Raw genomic sequence first — 20,741 nt, forward strand, 5'->3', positions numbered from 1 at the left:
AACTTAGAAGGTGCTGCTTGGACAAACTGGTACAACAAAGAGTGGCAAATAGCACTTGTGGAAAATGGAAAAAAATAAAATTAGCACAAGGACAGAAACTTCCTTCCTTCCTCTCTTTTCTTTTTGTAACCAGCTTCAGAAAATGAAACTTACAGTGCAATCTGATATATGGCTGCTCAAAAGTAAGCCCCACTGAGTTCAACGTTAGATTTATGGTCAAATAACTGGGCAAAGGATTGCAGTCTTCATTTCTTAAGCCATACTTTCCTCTGATGTCCGAACCAGGAAGCTGTAGTTTAAAGGCCCCAATGAGCCAGAATATGGAGCAGTCAAGTAATTTCGTTGTCCCCGAAGGGGGCAATGACAATAAAGATATTATTATTATTATTATTATTATTATTATTATTATTATTATTATTATTATTAGAAAGATCTGAGTCTGGTTTGGAGGGTGTCCTTAAACCAGAGTTTCCTGTTTCAGATGTCACAGGAAACTGTGGCTTGAATGATTATGATGGAGGGAAGGGAAGAGATGAAGATGCCACAGAGTGGAATCAATACATCTGAACTGGCCCACTGCTTGCTGCTGAATTTCTTAAAGAATAATTTAAATAGATATACCTGTATAGCTATAATGGATGGCTTCTGCACCCATGTAACTGGTACAAGATGTTAGCAGTGAATCAAGCCCCTATGCTGCTGACACAAGGGATAACAGATTCAGTGTGGGCAGTACTACCCACATTATATTTCAGCTATGACATATTTGGCACAACGGAATATGTAACATTCTGCTAACATAATTCTTATGCATTATAATTTTGCATTAGGGTGCTGGAGGAGCATCAAGGATGCCCAGAGCCTGTGTGATAATGCAACATACAGTCACACCAAAGTCAGGGATGCAAAAGAGACCTGTAAACAAGCACAAAGGATTTCCATGCAAGCACAACCCTTGCCTGTCATACTTTATGGCATGCCACCACAGACCTTTTCTTAATGTTTTGTTGATTGGGGGCGGGCGGGATAAGGGATTCACAGCCCAATGACTTCTAGTCAAACTGAGCATAATACAAATATGTTCCGGACACTAGGGCTCTGAAATCTATAAGGTGCTGCACCTGACAACTCACCCACCCTCTGAGACTGGCTTCTTATTCATTTCAAATGAAGGATTATATTTAACCAGAATTCTCCATGAAATGTATGGGAGAACACACTAGTAAGTAAGTAAGTAAGTAAGTAAGTAAGTAAGTAAGTAAGTAAATAAATACAGATATACTGAGTTGTTATTGAATGGCGGCCAAATTTTCCACCTCATTCATGCATGGCAAAACAGGAGGGTTACTTATTTTCATATAGTTATTTTCATGAATCATTTTAAGGAGGGCAATGTTCTAGGGAGAGAATAATGGAGAAGAAATGTGAGTGCTTGGTGTGGATATTGTAGGATTTTTGATATTGCCAGCACACACATGGCAGCAAAACAAAACAAAAAAGGCTTCAAGAAGAGTGACCTTCAGCTTATGGGTATGTATAATTTGCTCTCTCACACACCCCATCCACTTCCTAGATTTGAGCACCCATTTAATCTCCAATAAACCTTTGGCGTGAAGTCAGTCTCTGTTTTGGATCAGCTCCAGTGCACACAGGTCAGTTGAATGGGGGCATGTCTGCCACTAGCTAAAAACCATTATGCTTGAAGAATAGGTGAACTCCTCATTCACTACAGCCTCTTTCAAACCTTCATAAATGTGTTGATTGAATGCGCATAAAAGAGTGTTATTGTACTTGAATCCATGGCTTATACACGCACAGCCAAAGGGAGCCCATAAGTGCATATGGTTCACACATTTAGCCAAATATGTGTATGTTGCGGATGGGCTAACCAGCAGGTCCCTCTCTTCTCCCTATAAGTTTAGTGAATATAACTGTGGGAAACATCTGAAAAGAATTTGGGTAGCATTCTTATAATAGTAAGTTGAACCTCATTAATGAAGAGTCCATGGAATCTGTGTATCATTTCCTGTTCCAAGCATCACATGAACATTGCGAAGCTAACACAGAAGGTGAATAGAGTGGTAGGGAGGCAAAAGATAACTACTTGTTAGGTCAAGGAATTGTGGGTATGTGATAATATCACATAATTAATTTTGAATTAAACAAGCAGTTCTTTGGGAACAGGTTTCAAGGTTAAAGAAACCTGGGCTGCTGAGTCTATGCAACCGTTAGCCAAAAACACTAGTGTCACCTTAAAGCCTAAGAAAATGGTGCTGTTTGGGAAGCAATCCATCCAAATTTTATGGCTACAATATGTGCTACTGAATATACTGGATATATGTTCAGAACCATTTCCAAAACTGACTTTCTTAGGGTGAGACTACATGTTAGACGCAGATGAAAGCCTGAAGCCTTCTTCTTCTTTGCAAAGCAACTTCCGAAGGGGGTAACAGAAAAGTACTTGGGGAATGCTTAACTCTTCCTCTGTCGGACACTTTTCTGCTGCTACCTCCCCCAGATAATCCACCTCCCCGTGGAGGTGAAGGAAAAGAAGAGCAGTTGTGTATGATTGCTGGGCCCAGAGCATACCGTATTTTTCGCTCTATAAGATGCACCAGACCACAAGACGCACCTAGTTTTTGGAGGAGGAAAACAATAAAAAATATATTCTGAATCTCAGAAGCCAGAACAGCAAGAGGGATCGCTGTGCAGTGAAAGCAGCAATCCCTCTTGCTCTTCTGGCTTCTGTGATAGCTGCGCAGGCTGCATTCGCTACATAAGACACACACACATTTCCCCTTACTATTTAGGAGGGGAAAAGTGAGTCTTATAGAGCAAAAAATATGGTAGTATACTCCTGCTTCTTATGCACTGTTAATTGTTGTTTCTGCAAGCTACTTAACCTAGAAGAAACTATTTGCAATGCATGCAGATTTACAAACTTTTTTGAATAAGCCTTTATGTGTGTTTTCTCTCTCAAAGTAATTTAAATGTGTGTGTTTTCTCTTAAATACATATTTCCATGTGTGCGCAAGGCAAGAACTGCCAATAATTGCAAGGAAACATTCAGAGAAGTGAGAAACTAGGGCATTTCATATAGAAATGTGCAAATATTGAATTCCTCAGTTATCCTGACTTTGATTAGCTGAGCCAGTGACATAGCTGCAGAATGTTCATGGTTACAGAATGTTCATGCACATTTCAAAGGTCAGGGAACCAAGTTGTCAGAATGTCTGCAGTCCAGTTTCTCTTAAGTCCTGCAAAGAAAGTTGTCAGTTTGGGTTGCATTAGAAACTCAGAGCTAGGGACAGGAGAGCTTAGTAGATCAGGCCGAAAACTTCGAAGAAGCAGAGAAAATAGGAACAGGGAGCCAGAAGCAAACAGTATGAAGGAAGGAGCAGAGAAGGTAAGAAATTAAGAAATAGGAACTAATGAACTAAGGCAATAAAGGGCTAATAAGTGAAGAGGGTATAGGGGCTAAATTTCAGACATTGATCTGAACCAAGCATCCCATTCTTTGGATGCAGACTTGAAATTTCATGCAGGACGAAACAAGTTTCCATTATTTGCTTTATCCAGTGATTTCTTAGAGAAGCAGGGACACCAAATCATCCAGAATTCTTTCATCTTCATGGGGTGCCTAATTTATTTTAATTCCAGTAGCAAATCAAACAGCACTTTTCAGTTCCCTACGCTGAAATTAACAGAACCTGCATCCACCAGAGTTCAGCACACACAACAGAGCGATTGCAAATCAGCTTGATCAGGCTGACATGTCTCTTATAAACAGAGTGCACTCTAAGATTGTACCATTAGGCATCAGACATTAGTGTGTATTGTGGTATTGTCATTTTAAAATGGTTGTCTGTGCCTTCTTGTTGTGAGTTGCCTTGGGTACCTACTGAGGTGGAACTGGAGATACATTTTTTTAAGAAAAAGAAATAAATGAATGAATGCATTCCTGCCTACCCAGTGATATAAGAAGCAACTCTTTGCGTTTTCTGATGCCCATTTTCTACACAACAGATGCTCTTAGCTCATTTATTATGCAAAGTGAATTAATTCAGAGACAATTTCTCAACTGTGAAAGGGTAATGATATATATGGAAAAACGTTGCATTGGAAGAACAAAAGTGGAAACCAGATAAGGAACTCATTGTTCAAAAGGAGAGTCCTGTAAAAAGAAAATAGGGAAGAGAATGCCACACAATACATTTACCCTTTCGAGAAGTATTACACGTAATAGTTTGCAGTGCTCCAAGTAAAAAGAATAGTCCACAATTTACTTTTTCTACGCTCCAACATTACAGCGGTAATGAGGGGCTAGGAAATATAACATTCCATTCCAGAGGCACGGCACAGCTTTCTTATCAACAAACAACAGTTAGATTGATTTGCTTCAACATATTTCATGTCCTCAGTGTTCTTCCAAGGACAGGCATAATGAAACTCCACATGAGAATGAATGGTAAAATAAATATTTAAAAAAATATGTATTACTCAAATAGAACGAAAGAACAAAGGAAGAAAACACCTGGGATGCGATAAAGGGAATGCACTCCAACCGATTCTTAGCAAAGGCAAATAGAAGGAGAACAGTGAGGTGGAACTTACATTCTCATATTGCTGGTCTTGTTGATAATTACAGATTTCCCAGTCTGATCCACATTGTGATCCATGCCAAAGTAAGCTGCCACTCTGTGCACTAGCATTCGCTGATATGACGACATCTGGGGGAACTTTTTATAATGATTACTGGAACAAAACGTCAAAGGGCTCAATATGATGCAGCCTCTGACATGATGGAACAATAGCAGTCCACTTTTTTAAAAAAAAACCCAGCAGCAACCACCCATGATCTTTTAAAACATTAGTTAACGGGCAATTGTCAGATCTGGTATGCCTAGTCTGTTATTTTCGTTAGTCTCTTTAACAGTAACTCTTCCAGTCATCCATCCCAATATTCTGCATGTGTCAAGTCTGTATTTAAAATATAAATATGCAAAATGTTTTCAGTTATTGCTTTTTATGAGCAAAACAACCTGCATTATCTTATAGCTTTATTAAAATTGTTGAAGGGAAGAAACTGAATTGTTTAGTGTGATACTGGGTCGTGTTTTGCCCAAACAGGCAGGTAGGTATATTCTGACTAACATCAAACAAACAATTGCATCAAACAATCTCTTTTTATTTCAAATAGCTTATGCAAACTCCTTTGAAATTAATGGTAACTGTGCATCAGAAATAATTTGAGCAGTAGAGCTCAGAAATAAATATTTAGCAGTAATTATTTAGTTGTATCCCGTTCTTGCTCCAAATGGTTCTGGTAGGTATATGTGAAGTTATCTCCTTTGTCTTAATTTCACCCCTGTAGGGTGAGAATGCCCAAACTTTGCACTGGGACGGAGGAGCATTTTGAACCTTAGTCTCCAAAAAGTCTGTAGGTCTGGAGCAATTGCTGCCTCCATCCTTAGCTCTGAAAACATAGGACTGTCTGGGGGCATTTGCCAATGAAACCAGCACAACACAATTAAGGATCCATACTAAAGACGTTTATCTAATTCCTTAGGGATGAATAATTACTAAAGACATTCGTTTTGTTAAAACCTTTGTATTTTCATATTGCAATAATATTGCTCAAAACAAAAGTCTATGAGTGCCTGGTATAGTAGACAAGAGCCAGCAAACAAGAAATCAATACTGAAAATTAACTTACCTGTTGTCACTGATAAAATCAATAATTTCCTGTTCCAGTTTTAACAGTATCATTCTATCCCTGTTAAGAAAATAATAAGAAAATCACTACTCAGGGGGTTTTTTGGGGGAGGGAAGGGCGCAGAGGACTACAACTACTGAAATAATTTAGATGTCTCTTTGCACTGTCCCTTTACAACAAACCCAAATACTTGTTTATGACATGTAAAGATATCACAGTTCACATCCTGATGGAAGGAGGCTGATAATCCTGGTGCCCTCCAGGAGCTTTTGGAGTATAACCCCGTTATGTCTGACCATTGGCTATGGTGGTGGTGACTGATGGGTTGGGAACCCAGCTTTGTGAGTGGCTCATGGTGGCCACCCATGTTGTAACAGAACCCCTGACATATCATAGTTTCCCAATACCTCTTCTGCAGGAGTCCATAAAGGTAAAGGGACCCCTGACATTAGGTCCGGTTGTGGCCGACTCTGAGGTTGCAGTGCTCATCTCGCTTTATTGGCTGAGGGAGCCGGCATACAGCTTCCGGGTCATGTGGCCAGCATGACTAAGCCGCTTCTGGCGAACCAGAGCAGTGCACAGAAATGCCGTTTACCTTCCTGCCGGAGTGGTACCTATTTATCTACTTGCACTTTGACGTGCTTTCAAACTGCTAGGTTGGCAGGAGCTGGGACCGAGCAATGGGAGCTCACCCGTTGCAGGGATTCAAACCGCCGACCTTCTGATTGGCAAGTCCTAGGCTCTGTGGTTTAACCCACAGCGCCACCTGCGGCAGGAGTCCATAGAACAATGCTAATACACTTTCTCCTTATGTGCATAGTCCTTTGCACCCAAGCCCTCATTATTTTGATTCTGAAATAATGTATTACAGCCAGGGTGGTGGGGCTAGTCTATGGCCCTCCAAATCACTACTCACATAATCACTGACCACGGCCCATGCTGACACCGATAGGAATTATAGTTCAGCAATATCTAGAGGGATTATCCATGGGATAATGATAAAGATAATGATAATGATAATAATAGTGATGTTTTGATAATTGTCAGAAAATGAGAACTAGATATTGTTTTCTAATCTTTCTTGGATTGGAAATTGCAATCTGCATCAAATCAGAAGCAATCAAAATTATTTATTCATCATTATGATATACTATAAAAATGTATAGTAATATAATAATAATAGGACTATTAATAGAGTACTGTATTTTTTGCTCCATAGGGTGCACCAGACCATAGGGCGCACCTAGTTTTCAGGGGGGGAAATAAAGAAAAATAAATTTATTTCCTCCCCCCCACCCCCAAATAGCAAAGAAGCCAAGACAGCGAGTGGGATCCATCCCGCTGGCTGTCTTGGCTTCCTCTTTAGCCACGCGCAACCTCTCCAGCCGGGAGAGGCTGCGCGTGGCTTTGGCGGAAGCCAAGACAGCGAGCAGGATGGATCCCGATTGCTGTCTTGGCTTCGTTTTTAGGCGCGGGGCTGGGGCGGGGGAAGCCCGAGCTTCCCTCGACCCCAGCCCGCAGAACAGGTCCAGGAGCGGTGGCAAGATTGCGCACAACCTTGCCGTCGCTCCCAGAGCTTGCAGGGCTGGGGATGGGGGAAGCCCGAGCTTGCCCCAACCCCAGCCCCCAGAACAGGCAGCTATCCGCAAGCCTTCCGAGCGTAGAGGGAACTCCTGCTGCGCTCTGAAGGCTTGCAGATAGCTGCCTGAAGCCCGGGGAGCGCAGTGGGAGTTGGCGCTGCGCTCCCCGGGCTTCAGGCTTCAGGCTGCTATCCGTAAGCCTTCAGAGAGCTCCGAAGGCTTGCGGATAGCTGCCTGAAGCCTGGAGAGCGAGAGGGGTTGGTGCGCACCGACCCCTCTCGCTCTCCCGGCTTCAGCGAAAGCCTGCATTCGCTCCATAGGATGCACACACATTTCCCCTTCATTTTTGGAGGGGGAAAAGTGCATCCTATAGAGCGAAAAATACGGTAAATAGTAGTTACAGAGTTGTTGTTTTAACTTTGATCATATATTAAAGTAAGGCAGATTGTCTTTTCTTTGGATGTAGAGTCATATGATATAAGATTTCCTAACTCACTGGAGTTCTACAGGACTGTGATATCTGGGGTTGGGGCAGGACATTTTACTCTTCCAAACAAAAAGAGGAGCTTTAAATGCAGGGATACCTGATTACCTATGTCAGTGGTTCTCCATAAAACTGATGTGTAAAAGTGTCTAAGGTGTAGCAGTTAAGAAACTGAAAATGTTCACAGGACCTAGTCTTCATTGCAGCCCCCGGCCCCACCAAGGGAACAGATTATTATATTCTATTTCAAGAGCTGGTACCAGACTGAAGCATGATTAACCATTTGCTATGCCAAGCCATAGTTCAGTACATGAACTTGTTTTCACTTCCCCCACCCCAACCCCAAAATCCTTGTCATCTTGTGTGACCACAAGGAGAGGAGACTGAAAGCATTTACTTCTCAACAAATCAGTTTGTCATCATGTCCAAAATAGGATATGTTGGGTAGAAATGGTTGTTGCTTTAGGTTTTACCTATGATTTGACCAAACAGGAAACAAATGCTGTACTGAGGGTGGGGTGTGTGGTGCATGTGCCCAAGACTCGTTCCTGTACCACTAAACCAGAGTTTAGTTTTATGACAAAACACAGACAGCATAAGCCTAGTCAGTATTTCTGCTTATCCTGGGATCTGAAGCAACTATAGTGGTGCCCCGCAAGACGAATGCCTCGCAAGACGGAAAACTCGCTAGACGAAAGAGTTTTCCGTTTTGGAGGTGCTTCGCAAAACGAATTTCCTATGGGCTTGCTTCGCAAGACGACAATGTCTTGCGAGTTCCTGCTGGTTTTTTTTCCTTTCCCCCCTTTTTCTAAGCCGCTAAGCCGCTTATCAGCTGATCCGATCAGCAGATAAGCCGCTAAAAGCCGCTAATAGCGCTAATCCGCTAATCCGTCAATGGGCTTGCTTCGCAAGATGAAAAAACCGCTAGATGAAGAGAATCACAGAACAGATTCTTTTCGTCTTGCGAGGCACCACTGTATTTTAAGATGGGCTCCTCCTTATTGGGTATCTGTATTCTAAACCTCTGCCAGTCCCCACCAGGTCTCTGAATCCTAACTCCACCAAACACATAAGCCTTGCATAATTCTGTGTGGGGTTTTTTGTTTTTTTTACTTGACTCCCCTTATCACTAGCTATTTATGTTTACTGGGCATTAGCCTTACGTTGTCAAAAATGTGTGATTACATGATCACAGATGGTTGTGATAGATGTTGATTTTGGCTAACTAACGACAGAGCATTGAGGAGCTGCCATGACAGTGCCCACATCACATCTTGCAGTATGTCTATATTTGAGAAACACTGACATAGATGGCTGCGGGTTTTTAGATGCTGTGTTGCATGTCTCGGAAGAGAGGTGTGTGGATGGACGTGGCTAACTCCCTGAGAAAGGAATTAAACTATGGGGAAAGGGAAAGCTTATGGAGTACTTCTAGGGGTTTATGCTAAAAATCAATACGCTTTCATAGCAGCATAGGTATTATTTTCCACACCATGACCACTCTAGGACGAACACCACATTGCTCCCAATTGCTAAGTTCTCAAGCCACACACAAAAAAGGCCTACTTACCTGGGATTATTCTTTAATGTGTTAACCAGAAATTCGTGCAAATCTATGCCTGTTGAGTCTGTGTATTCTTGGCTGCAGTCTGAAAAAACATACATTACTAATAGTTTCATTTTTTTAAAGGTTAAAAAAAAATTAAAGCCATTGTATGGAGGAAAGTTTTCTCCTTCTCCAGCTGTCTGAAAGAATACCTAACACAGGAAAAAATACCCCACAGAACAGTGGGAGGGTACCCGTACTTTATGTTCACTGTACCAACAGCTACAAGCACCAAGGACAAGTGGATATTAATTTAAAGTGCTGTGCTTTAGAATAATACAAGGGATGTATAGATCCACCTAAAGCCTTTCCAACTATTTGAACTGTTAATATTGTGCATATGTGTGTGTGAAATACCAGGCAAGTTTTGGACATAATTAGTTTTGTTTGGGCAACCATGGGTGAGATAGAAAATCAAAACAGATGTGAAAGACAAAATGGCAAATCAGAACCACTTTGGGGATTTGATTGGACACAACGTGGGATTTTTCCCCTGACCATTTTATAAATGTGTTCATCTAGAACTGTACTGAATTTCACTTTGAGCAAAATTTCAGTGTGAATGTGGAGGCTTCTACTCAAGGAACTGAATTTTGAAGAAACAGAAGTCTTTAAAAAAGATTAGCACATTTCTCTGAGGGATATTTCACATCCCCAAATACCCAAAGACAGCAGGGTGGTTTTTTTAATATTTTGTCCAGCTTCAGCCAGACTGATTCATTTTACTGCATTCACCGATGAAGTGTACACCCTTTTTGACAATCCATAAAGCACCCATTATAAGGTCACATGATGCATTTAAATGTCATTACACTGGCAAAGTGCCTTGCAGACTGCATTCCAAACCACTTGTTGCATGGTATCAATAGAATGATATTGGATATGAATAAGAATCTGCATCGTGCAACACTGGGAAGCAGTGACGTGTGTGAATGTGTAGATAGCAATGAAGTGCACTTTTTAAAATATATATGCACAATGGATTTCGAACATTGTCCATAGAGATGAGAACAAAACTTCATTCAAAAAAACCTATTGTAAATAAGCTGGGAAGATTGGATAACCACAAATAAACCAGCCATCTGTTGATAATCTTGCACATTTCATGCGTGACATTTAAAATGCGGCAGGCAATTTAATTGTCTATTAACTCATATTTAAGACTTAAGTCGATTTCTGAACAAAATATAAAAAGACAAGGGCTCTGTTAGCAACAGGTTTCTGTGCTTGGACCTCACTCAACACATATGGAAGACTCTGCAAGAGCAGTGATAACTTCCCCTCCATACAGCAACTCTGGTTATTTGCACAGATAGAAATCTCTGCAGTTGCAAAAGCTCCCACTCTTCCCCTTTCTACTTATTGGGAAGAACTCATTGTAGGCACCTGCCCTTGCACCCAACTGCTGATAATGATCATGGATCCTAGTCAGCATGAAAATATGGACATTGGCTTTAGAGTGTAGTGTGCCACTAACAACAAATTATATGGCATGGCATGTGTTAGCAAAATTGGGTAGCTATTCTTACATCCATTTTCATGCAGTATTTTTAGTGGGCTCCTTGCAATCACATACAATAATTGTGTACATGCACCACATACAAACACACACTGAATGAAAGCTGCCCCTATATGGTTTGGTTGTGGTTACTTTTTCTCTACAGTGAAGTAGGGGAGGCAGCTATTGCCCAAACCCAAGGTCCAACACTGATCTCATTCCAGGGACATGGGGTGGGAGTGGGGGAAAGAGGCGAGTGAACAAGTGTACTGTCCTCCCCAAAGCAGAATAATTAATCCTCCCTCTTAATGCAGTCACTGATTCAAATTTGAAGTTAGCAGAATGTGTGACCCTCCAGTCTGAACAGAGACCACTGGCCACATATTAGGACCAGCAGAGTTCTTCACAGTTCCCTTGCTTTGCAGTTCCAGCCAGCAAGTCAAACCAGAGTGTTTAATGAAGCCCCCTGGATTGGCTTTGCATTTGAGTTTGTGGATCAGAAACTGTGTAGGCTCGTTAGATAATATAGACATACTGCATATATTCCACAAACAATGCATAAACAAATACATACACTACAATTCCACAGACGTATACAGAATATCAAATATATAAGCAACAAAAACAAGCAAATACATTCTTGCATTCAAGAACTTCTTCATACGTGACTATGATAGATGACTGAATAACGACTTAAATATTTTTGTTCACCTTTTGATAACATTCTTATCTTGGGTTTTTCACTGTTTCTATCTTTCTCTTTGTTTTTATTCTTTTCTTTTTCTTTCTCAGAGTCATCTTTACTAGATTTATCCTCTTCTTGTAGGCTGGGGAAACTTGAAAGCTGCAGTTGTATTGATTCCTGTTGAAAAAAATATAATAATTTAGGGCCAGATTCAGGAAACTTGGCTTCCAAAATGCATTATGAAGTGCATGCTTAGAAAAGCTGAAGCCAAACTGTCTTCTGTGAACTTAATATTAGGAAAAAAATATTGTACTCTTAGGGACAAATTTTGCTTCCCGGTATTTATTTTGCCTCCTGCTACTTATATAGTTTATGTCGTTTATATACCTCAGAGGATTAGGATTTAATTCTGAATATATCCTAATTTATTTGCTTCAGATTAATTATAATTTCCTTGAAGCAGATCCCACTGGACTCAGTGGGAAGCACTTTTAAGTAAAAGTGCCTAAGGAAAAGTACTCAGGAATGAGGGGGTTACAACTAAAATCTTAAGGATCAAAAGCTTAGGTATAAAATACATTCCACTGGTATCAAGCTAATGTCTTTCAAAGTAAATGGACCGAGGACTGAGGCACCTAAAACCTAAGCACACTTAATTTATTTCTGTTTAAAATTGATATAAGGAAATTGGTGACACCTACTTAGAATTAAGAAGCTAGAACTTGCTGCTGGTCAAGTGCAGCAGTTAAGTCTGCATATTAGATTACAAATAACTCAGATGTCCACACCTTCTATAAATATATGTATTACTGATGGGGTCCCAATAATGTTAACATTAATCTTATATTGCTAGATCCATCAACTAGCACATTAAAATATATCTGAATGAGTTCTATCCAATGCCAGTCCTACCTGGAGTAGACCCATTGAAATGGACCTAGGTTAGTCATGTTCATTAATTTCAATGGGTCCACTTTGAGTAGGACCAGCATTCAATATAACCCAAAGTGTAGTTCTTAGGGAATATGTTATAAAATGTGAATGGTGGCAGGGGGAGGTTAACTGTTTATGAACCCAATACAGTAGACAATTATGTACATAATTGTCATTGAAATCACTGGAGCTTAAGTGGACATAACTTTATGTTAACTTACGGTCCGTGACTCTGAAGGTATAGTGAATTGAACTGAAGATTATTGGGGAGAAATACACAGTGAAAATGCATGGTTTATAGTTAGTAGCTCTGTCTGAATTTGCGGTAAACTCCCTGCAAGTAATCTGGCAAGCTGATAAAAGTGCAATTGTGTTGTTCAATTAAGGGAAACAATTAGAATTTCTTCTGCTATGTGCACTCTATTATCCTGAAGTCAAAATGATAGTTATAGTGCACTTGCATTTTTACAGGGGATGGAAAGGAAGACAGACTTTACATATAGTCTAAAACAGACATGTAAGCATACAGCATATATACTTTGTGCCATACATATAACATACCATTTCTACATATTCATTGCATTTGAAATAAACACACACAGAAGTGCTGCAGAGTCGTGAAAACAATCTATTGTTTTTTCTTATATTCACTTTTTATTGATATTTTTACTCAATAGTAAAATTACAACGTTGATAAGTACATTCATACAGGAAAAGTTTAGCGAACAACAGGAGATGTTCAGTTTGCAATAATACACTGATAAACCAATATCATAACATTAGAGGCAACATTCCTTTAAAGTAAGGACAAAGTGTGCGATCAGATAAGCTTTCATGATCAAGTAATACAGGTAACAAGATTTTTTTTCCTACACAGGAAAATCAAGGCAAATTTTTAAATATAATACAAACATTAGGTTTGTAGTACAATCTGTAGTACTGGCAATGTACCATACATTCTCTGATAATTTAGACCCTGTGCTTTGTAAACAGCTAAAATAAACTAACAAAGAAAAAAAAATCCAAATTAACTTAGAGAAAAAGAGAAAGAAAGAAAGAAACAATTTCCATTGGCCCAACCCTTCCAGTACCCTTCAGGCAGCTCAAAAAGGAGAGCACAGCTCTAACTTTCCTAGTGCAAAGGTAATCATTATAAAGTTTTAAATCAAGTATACTTCCCATCGAATCATAAAAAGCCAATAATCCTTAAAGAGGAGACTTTGGTGGCAGAAAGTATTTTAATCCCTGCATTCTTTACATTATATTCAGATCATTCTCCCTAGTACTGGACGAAACAGTGGCAGGAACCAGAATAATTGTGAATCCCAACCTTGTTCTGCCTTGCATTGTAGGCAGTTTAGGCTGAAATCCTAAATATACACTTAATCTAGAAGTGACATCGAACTCGATGGGATTTAGTTTTGAGTAGGCATGCATAGGATTGCACCATGAGAAGAGGTATCTAGTTTTTACCTCCAAACCTGCTAGCCTCTGAAGTGTATAAAATTCCTTTTCTTTTTTTTGCAGAGTACATCAGTAACTACCATGCAACATTGAATATACTGTGATATATTTATATTCTCCTCTTTCAGTTTCCATTTAAAACGATAGAAAACACAAATAAAATGCAGAACAAAAGCCATACATTTCTTATATGCAAGTTGAGTCAATGTGTCATAGTATTGTTTTCCCCCCCTCTCAAAATATTTACCCACAACTCATAAAATAATCTATCTAGTGTCCTACTGCATAAACTGTCATTGTAGAGCAGCGAGAAAGTACAAAAACCCCACAGCGCAATAAGATATGGGGTGGTGGGTTTTTTGGTCTTTCAAAAAAATAAAACCCTCCGTAGTAAAGAGTCCAAAGAGGAGAGTATGATTTGTTTCATTTCAAGTTAGTAGCGGAAAGTCTTAGAAAGTACACTTAAATGTGAGAATTATTTTGTGCTAACAAAAGTTCATCTTTCGTTTTCTGTCTCCTCTCCCTCTCTATGGCTGATCTCATTCTTCAAATAATGTCTGAGTCTTCAAGTAAGAAATACTGGCAAGAAGCTTACTTTTTTGGTTTATGTTCTTGATAAATTTGCTTTTATAAGCAGACAATGTAAGCTTTTCTTTCTTTTTCGTTTCTTTTTTGCAGTAAGTGTAGAAGAAAGGTTTTGCAAAATTCTAAAGTCTCTTAGATCAAATTTTCCTGATTTGATCCATATATTTGTTTCTTTGGAATAAATGGTATACAACACCAATACAGACTAAATCAAACACATGCTTTGCAGTTGGAAAAGTGGCACCAAGAGTCAGAAGAATGAACCATATGGAATACAATGCACTGTCTTTTAGATCATTCTGACTTAAAAGTGTCAAGAATTTGGATGTTACTATGAAATAGGTTCCGGGGAACTGATACATGGACCTTGCATGACTTAGATGCCAGAGTGAACTCAGAACTATGTCTGGTGTAGTCTTACAAGAGATAGCCTTAGAGAAAATAACAATTCTATCTTTTTAATTTTTTTAAAAAATAATTAATCTGAATTCTTTTGAATTCTTTTCCATTTGTTGAAATTTTCAGGGGGTCTGGAAAAAAAAGAGAGCAAATAACACCCTGTGACATACTGTAGAGCTACTCATTTATTTCAAAATAAGTACACGCTAAAAACCAGACAACTTCTAAAATAATAATTATAAAGTATGCTCTTGTGAAAGGTGATTTTGGTTCCCCAAAATCAGTAAATGCAGTTAAAGCCCAAATATGCCATCATGCACATGAAAAGTTAACCATGCAGTTAATGGCTTGGTCTTAGATACCTGGTTGTCATTCTCTGTTTCCAGACGAGGGCATGATTCTTCGCAGACAGCGAGACTTCGGACCAGTTTACCCTTCCCTCCTGACTGAAATATAGAAGAATAAGGAAATCACTTTTGAATACCTGTGTGTGTGTGTGTGTGTGTGTGTGTGTGTGTGTACTAGCCTTCCTCACTGTGTTTCAAAAAATAAAAAGTAAAGAGATAGACCTCAAAGTAGGGAAAATTTTGTTTCACGGACATGGGGTTCTGTGTTGCTGGGATGGCATGAGGTAGAACACAGATATAGTGAAGGTTGCAAATAATGTAATCCCTATGCATAATTTAATATAAAATGGAAGTTCCCACCAAAATGCAGGTATTCAAATGAAAAAGGATCTTAAGCATTTACACTGTATAAAGTAAATAGCTAATAACTCAAGGAAGTCCACTAACCTTATTGTAACTAACTATTGCACAAATGAATAAAGTAGGAATACGCTTTCATAATATATACATGGATCTTTCCACCCCCAGCTAGTTTATCCTGACTCCGAGAAAGTAGTCAAAATCTCTACCTTGAGTCTCTTTTTCTGCTGGTTCTGGTTAGCACCTCGTTTCTGCAAACAGCAAGTGACAAATTATGCATGTCTATGGGTGGAAAATATGCATAACAGGAATAGCAGCAAGTTCATTAAATCATTCATGAAGTACCAGTTTCATGTGGTGATTGTCAGGTAACTTGGTAACTTGTGGACCTTAAAATGACTCCTTAAGGAGCCTTAGCATTAATATCACTGGTGGTAACTAGCCACAATCATTTCCATTTTTATATGCACATAAAAGCATTATTTTTACAACGTAAGTCTACAGAAACCCTCTGAAACACCTTTGTTTTCATCTCTCCTTGAGAATTCAAATCAGTGTGGCATTTTACTGCTGCTGTTGTTTTTTTAAAAAATATTTTTTTTTCATAGCAATCTGAAGCCAGAGACAATAGGCACTGCAAAAGTTCTATCTATACACAGTGGTGCTGATAACTATTTTCTTCTTCCTCCTTTCCACTATCATAAGTGTTTCCCAATGGATTTCTCACAATATAAGCAGTTTCCTCTTTTTTGCATAGGTAGGAACTGATCTGATATGCATTTATTTGTGTTCATACAATGCAACAATTTTAATGACGGATGCAGTTAACAGAAATACAGATCTCCCAGAATTGAAAGGGAAAATCTAAGACATGCCATACCTACTCAAAATGGGTGCGGAGAAGGTCTTTAAAAATTAAAGAATGACAAAATTGCTTTTAAAAAGTCCAGTAGTTTAACGGAAAAGTCGCTTTTTGTTCTTACCTGGTCTGATTTGCCATTTTCATCTTTTTCATCTACCTCTGAGTTAAGGATGCAATTCTCTTGTTGGGAGATGGCTGAGTCTTGCTCGCTTCCAGTGTCTTCTGTTTTACCTTGCTCAGACATTCTCCCAGGTAGAAATTAATAGAACAAGATTTGATGACCTGAAAGGTCAAGACATTAAAAAACAAAATAGGAGGTGATATTTGCCATCTGATTCCCACGAGAGACATTTTTATTTCCTCCATGATGAACTAACAAAGCACAGCAAGGAACTCAAGAATTAGGGCAATGCAATTCAGCAGACGGCAATGGACTGAAGTATTCTAGTTGAACGTTGAATTGTGTAAAAGCTAACAAGTAGAACAGCTTGCTTTCAAGTACTCATTGTGGCAGAAAATACGGACGTGAAATTCCTCCCCCTACCCTTTTTGTCCCACAGCTATGGATGTGGGATGGAAGTGAATTCTTTTACCACGTAGGTGATGGACCAAATAAACGATAACCTATGCGTGCTTTTCTGTTGGGGAGGCGTCAAGCAGACCAGACCTTCCGCTAGACTGTCAATCGCTTTTTGGAAAATGGAAAAAAAAAACCCTAATCCACACCTCTACCAGTCAGTCATTCCCCCCTGTGTACACACAACAAGGTTATAAGCACTCCCTACAAGAAAGGGAGAAATTAAGCCCTGGATGAAGAGGAACTCAACATAAACATTAATTCTAAATTTGGCAATAAAACCCCCATTGTCACCATTTCAAGCCCTCAAATTGACAGCTCCATTATAAGAAACCACGAGCCTCCTCCAAACTCTATGTCACTCTCCAGCACAGTAAAAATCCTCCTGGAAGCCCTTGGCAGGAAGCTCTTATGAAGATATCTTAACTGCATTGGTCTCAGCTCACATTAGTGTGCTGCACAGGAGCTCAATACGGCTTTTCAAAGTTAAAGCCTATTATTATTTCCCCTCTTCCTCCCTATGAAATACCCCCTCAGCTCCGAACACCTCCGCTACTGATCAGTTGTCAGATGTATCTCATGAATAATTTAGCACTTTTTGTTCTTCTCCTAACCCCCCCCCCCCCAATTTGCCTGTTTTGTTTTACTTTTTGGAGAGAGAAATCTTAAGAAGAAAATTAAGTGTGGAAGAGAAGAGGAGTTATTTCAAAACAGGTTTCAGTATTTGCCCTTCTCACAATTTAATAACGGTTATTAGATAAATCGAGTCTTCATCTTGTTTCTTTCGCAGGTTGCAATTAACACTGAATAGATCTTTGTAATGCCGCCTTTCTTTGTTTATTTCAAAAGGAAAATACAATGTGCATTGAGGGTTGTTGTTTTTTTTAAATAAAGGAAATCAGAAAACTGGGTATACATTTATCCTGGCTGCATTTACTTTGTCAAGTTTAACAGAAAGATCACAAAGGGTCTTGTTCCATAATTAAATTTTCAAGGGGAACATGATTTGTGAAAAGAATTGGGGCTTTGAACAATGAATGTTTTGTTTTTGTTTTTTAACCCCCTTCCCCCAAAAAAACACTTACAATATATTTTGTTTCTTTATATGTGAACACTGGGGCAAAAGTTGCATGATTTAGAGAGGAGGTTGGTAACAATCAAATAAACCCATTCTTTATCTAGGCTATTGTGTTATACTGTCATGTTAATACATTTTCTTTTCTCGGAACACACACACTTTCCCCTACAGCTGATCCGTTTATTTGCAGAGCATTCATATCTGAAATGAAGCCATTCTTTCTCATAAATTCAAATATAACTCCATATGTTACCTGAATCTTAACCATTATCCCTGTTGCTTGGTATGCACTCCAGAGATGTACACGTAAAGCAACATGCTCACAGACCTGATGTGGCTGTATGGGCATGGCACAAATCCACAGAAATTATACCTCCTTCTGCCAATGGGTACGTAACAAAAAGAAGCTGTTTACCTTCAGTGCTGTGTTAATTCTTGAGGCTTTTCTATCAGTTGCTGTTGCTGCTCCTCACTGGTTAAATCCACACAAGTGATCAATGACAATGTGAGTCCCATGACCCCATTTAACAGTTCAGAGTGCCAATCTCCATGCTGTTCCTTTAAAGAGTTTGACAGATCATCATCATCAACCTGGTGGGGAGGGGGAGGGAAGACAAAAAGTAAATACCAATAATAATAGATATAATCATGGTAGGGTTTTAAAAGATAAAATAGAGACCAGATTTCTAACACTAATGACCAGCTTCAAGCAAATCAGTTTCACAGCTTGATCCGGCTCCACCTGTCTCAAAAAACTGTGAGCTTCTCCTCTAATGAAGGCTAGAGCCGGCTGTTCAAGTCATAACAGCTCCTACGCACGGAGCTAAAATTAACAATTGCATATTATGTGCCGAAGATTACTCACTTCAGTTTTAACCTTTTTAGTGAATTCTAGCACTTTGCATTTAAAAAAAGGCTCATCTTTGCCTCAATGGAAACCAATATTGTCACGAAAGAAAAAATAATAATGTCTCTGCTGTAACTAAAGCTTCAATTTTCAGAATTAATACCCTTCCTTTTCTGTTCTTTCCTAAAGTGACCTCAGCAGCAGGTATAAATGAGCTGATTGTAATAAGATAGAGCCATTAAAAATGGCTAAGAGAGAGTTAACAATTCTGAGCAATGGAAATTAGGGGAAAGGCAGAAGAAGTGGGATGTGAAGAGGGGGGAGATTGCTTAGGGAGGGAGACAGAAGGCACAGTTGCTTCAAAAATGCATTACGCTATGTTTATACCGAATGTTGCTACCAGATGGGCATTTGGTTAAAAAGAAAAGTGAGAGGTTAACAGGAAAATAGAAACATTTACAAAGTACTTAAATATCATGGCTGCCTTTTCAAGAGCTGGATTTGGCAACTGACTGAAAATCTGACAACCCAACCACTTAAACCTTCATTAAATCTTTAGGAAACGAGATGTCACGAACCAGGTAACACTAATGCACAGCAGTTCCTAGAACGGGATTAAATTGTGAACAGTGGCAACAACTGTAAGATGCACCAGTTCTGTTGTCCAAAGAAAGCGCAAAAAAAAATTTCAATAACTGTTACAAAGTAGAGTTTTTATTCCCCCCCAATCCATATTCTAATCTCTTATTATGCTGAGAGCTTCTCAGACAAATTGCCATGTTTCTCTCACCTCTTCTGTTTTATATGCAACAACAGTATAAATGTTATCTACTCCCTCCTTGGCTGAAACTTATTAGTAGCAACACAGTAATTGTTCTCGAAGGGGAAAAAACCTTAATGTTGAAGCAATGGGAGTGGCTGCAGCACCTTGAGAACAAACCAATTACAGATTAACTCATCACTGCTTATCCTTTCTCGCTAAAAAAAACACACCCTACCAAATAGTAAGAAAATGAACTGGAAACCAGCTCCAAAGAAAACAAAATAAAATCCGCATTGTGCTTCCCTGATTTTATGACAAGAGGCAGAGAAAAATAATTGCAAAAAGCACAATCCATCAACAGACTTCCATGCTGGACCAGAATAAGGAGTGTTTGTTCAAGAGCCGTTTAATAAACCAATCCAAGATTCAAAGGTCTTTGTAAAAGTGCTAGTGCCTCCTTATAAATTCACAAAGACATTACAAGCTGTTGATTGTTTGCTGCTGATGGCGCCAAATAAAACAATTCTGTTTTGCTTGAAAGAAGTATAATAAAACGTTAGGACTGAATGAGTGTCGAGCCATTCATTGGACTGTAGAAACCCAGAGTACACTGCCTTATAACCAGAAAGATACCTTGACTTGTTCAAAAGCATATAAAATATTGGAGAAGAAGGAAACATTCTATTTTGGCATTCCACAGATCCATGTCAGTGAAAACACATGGAAGTGGTGCATCAGGTAAAAATATTACTAAGTCTGGATACCTGTACATGTTTTGTTTTGTTTTTTAAAGATAAGGCTTTATTAAGATTTTCAGGGCCCAGTTTTCAAAATACGATGAACCCTGTTACCTAAAACAAGAACGATACACATGTATTTCATGATGGGGAAACATGCACTGCTGATACGAACTGCAATTCAACCTGCATTTAAATGCTTTGATTATGCAAGAAACAG

At 39.1% G+C, this 20,741-nt stretch overlaps 1 protein-coding gene across 21 annotated transcripts in view; it reads right to left on the reverse strand.

Annotated features, from left to right (window-relative positions):
* ARPP21 (cAMP regulated phosphoprotein 21) overlaps positions 1–20,741 on the reverse strand; it is a 248,662-nt gene that overhangs the window by 99,141 nt on the left and 128,780 nt on the right. For 14 of the 21 annotated variants that reach the window (XM_081164496.1, XM_081164497.1, XM_081164480.1 and 11 more), the window contains exons 2-9: positions 18,590–18,765; positions 16,641–16,801; positions 15,867–15,908; positions 15,313–15,396; positions 11,596–11,746; positions 9,351–9,429; positions 5,717–5,776; positions 4,615–4,755 (exon numbers count right to left, since the gene is read on the reverse strand). In XM_081164496.1, coding sequence (XP_081020622.1) covers positions 4,615–4,755; positions 5,717–5,776; positions 9,351–9,429; positions 11,596–11,746; positions 15,313–15,396; positions 15,867–15,908; positions 16,641–16,763 — 680 coding nt within the window. In that variant the 5' untranslated portion in view covers positions 16,764–16,801; positions 18,590–18,765. Of the gene's footprint in view, positions 1–4,614; positions 4,756–5,716; positions 5,777–9,350; positions 9,430–11,595; positions 11,747–15,312; positions 15,397–15,866; positions 15,909–16,640; positions 16,802–17,112; positions 17,324–17,390; positions 17,612–18,427; positions 18,553–18,589; positions 18,766–18,853; positions 18,955–19,039; positions 19,063–20,741 lie in introns of those variants that run through there. The other 7 variants (XM_081164482.1, XM_081164493.1, XM_081164498.1 and 4 more) reach the window with 7 other exon arrangements.

Source organism: Podarcis bocagei (genome assembly GCF_964188305.1).
Source record: "Podarcis bocagei genome assembly, chromosome: 12".
Taxonomy (NCBI): domain Eukaryota; kingdom Metazoa; phylum Chordata; class Lepidosauria; order Squamata; family Lacertidae; genus Podarcis; species Podarcis bocagei.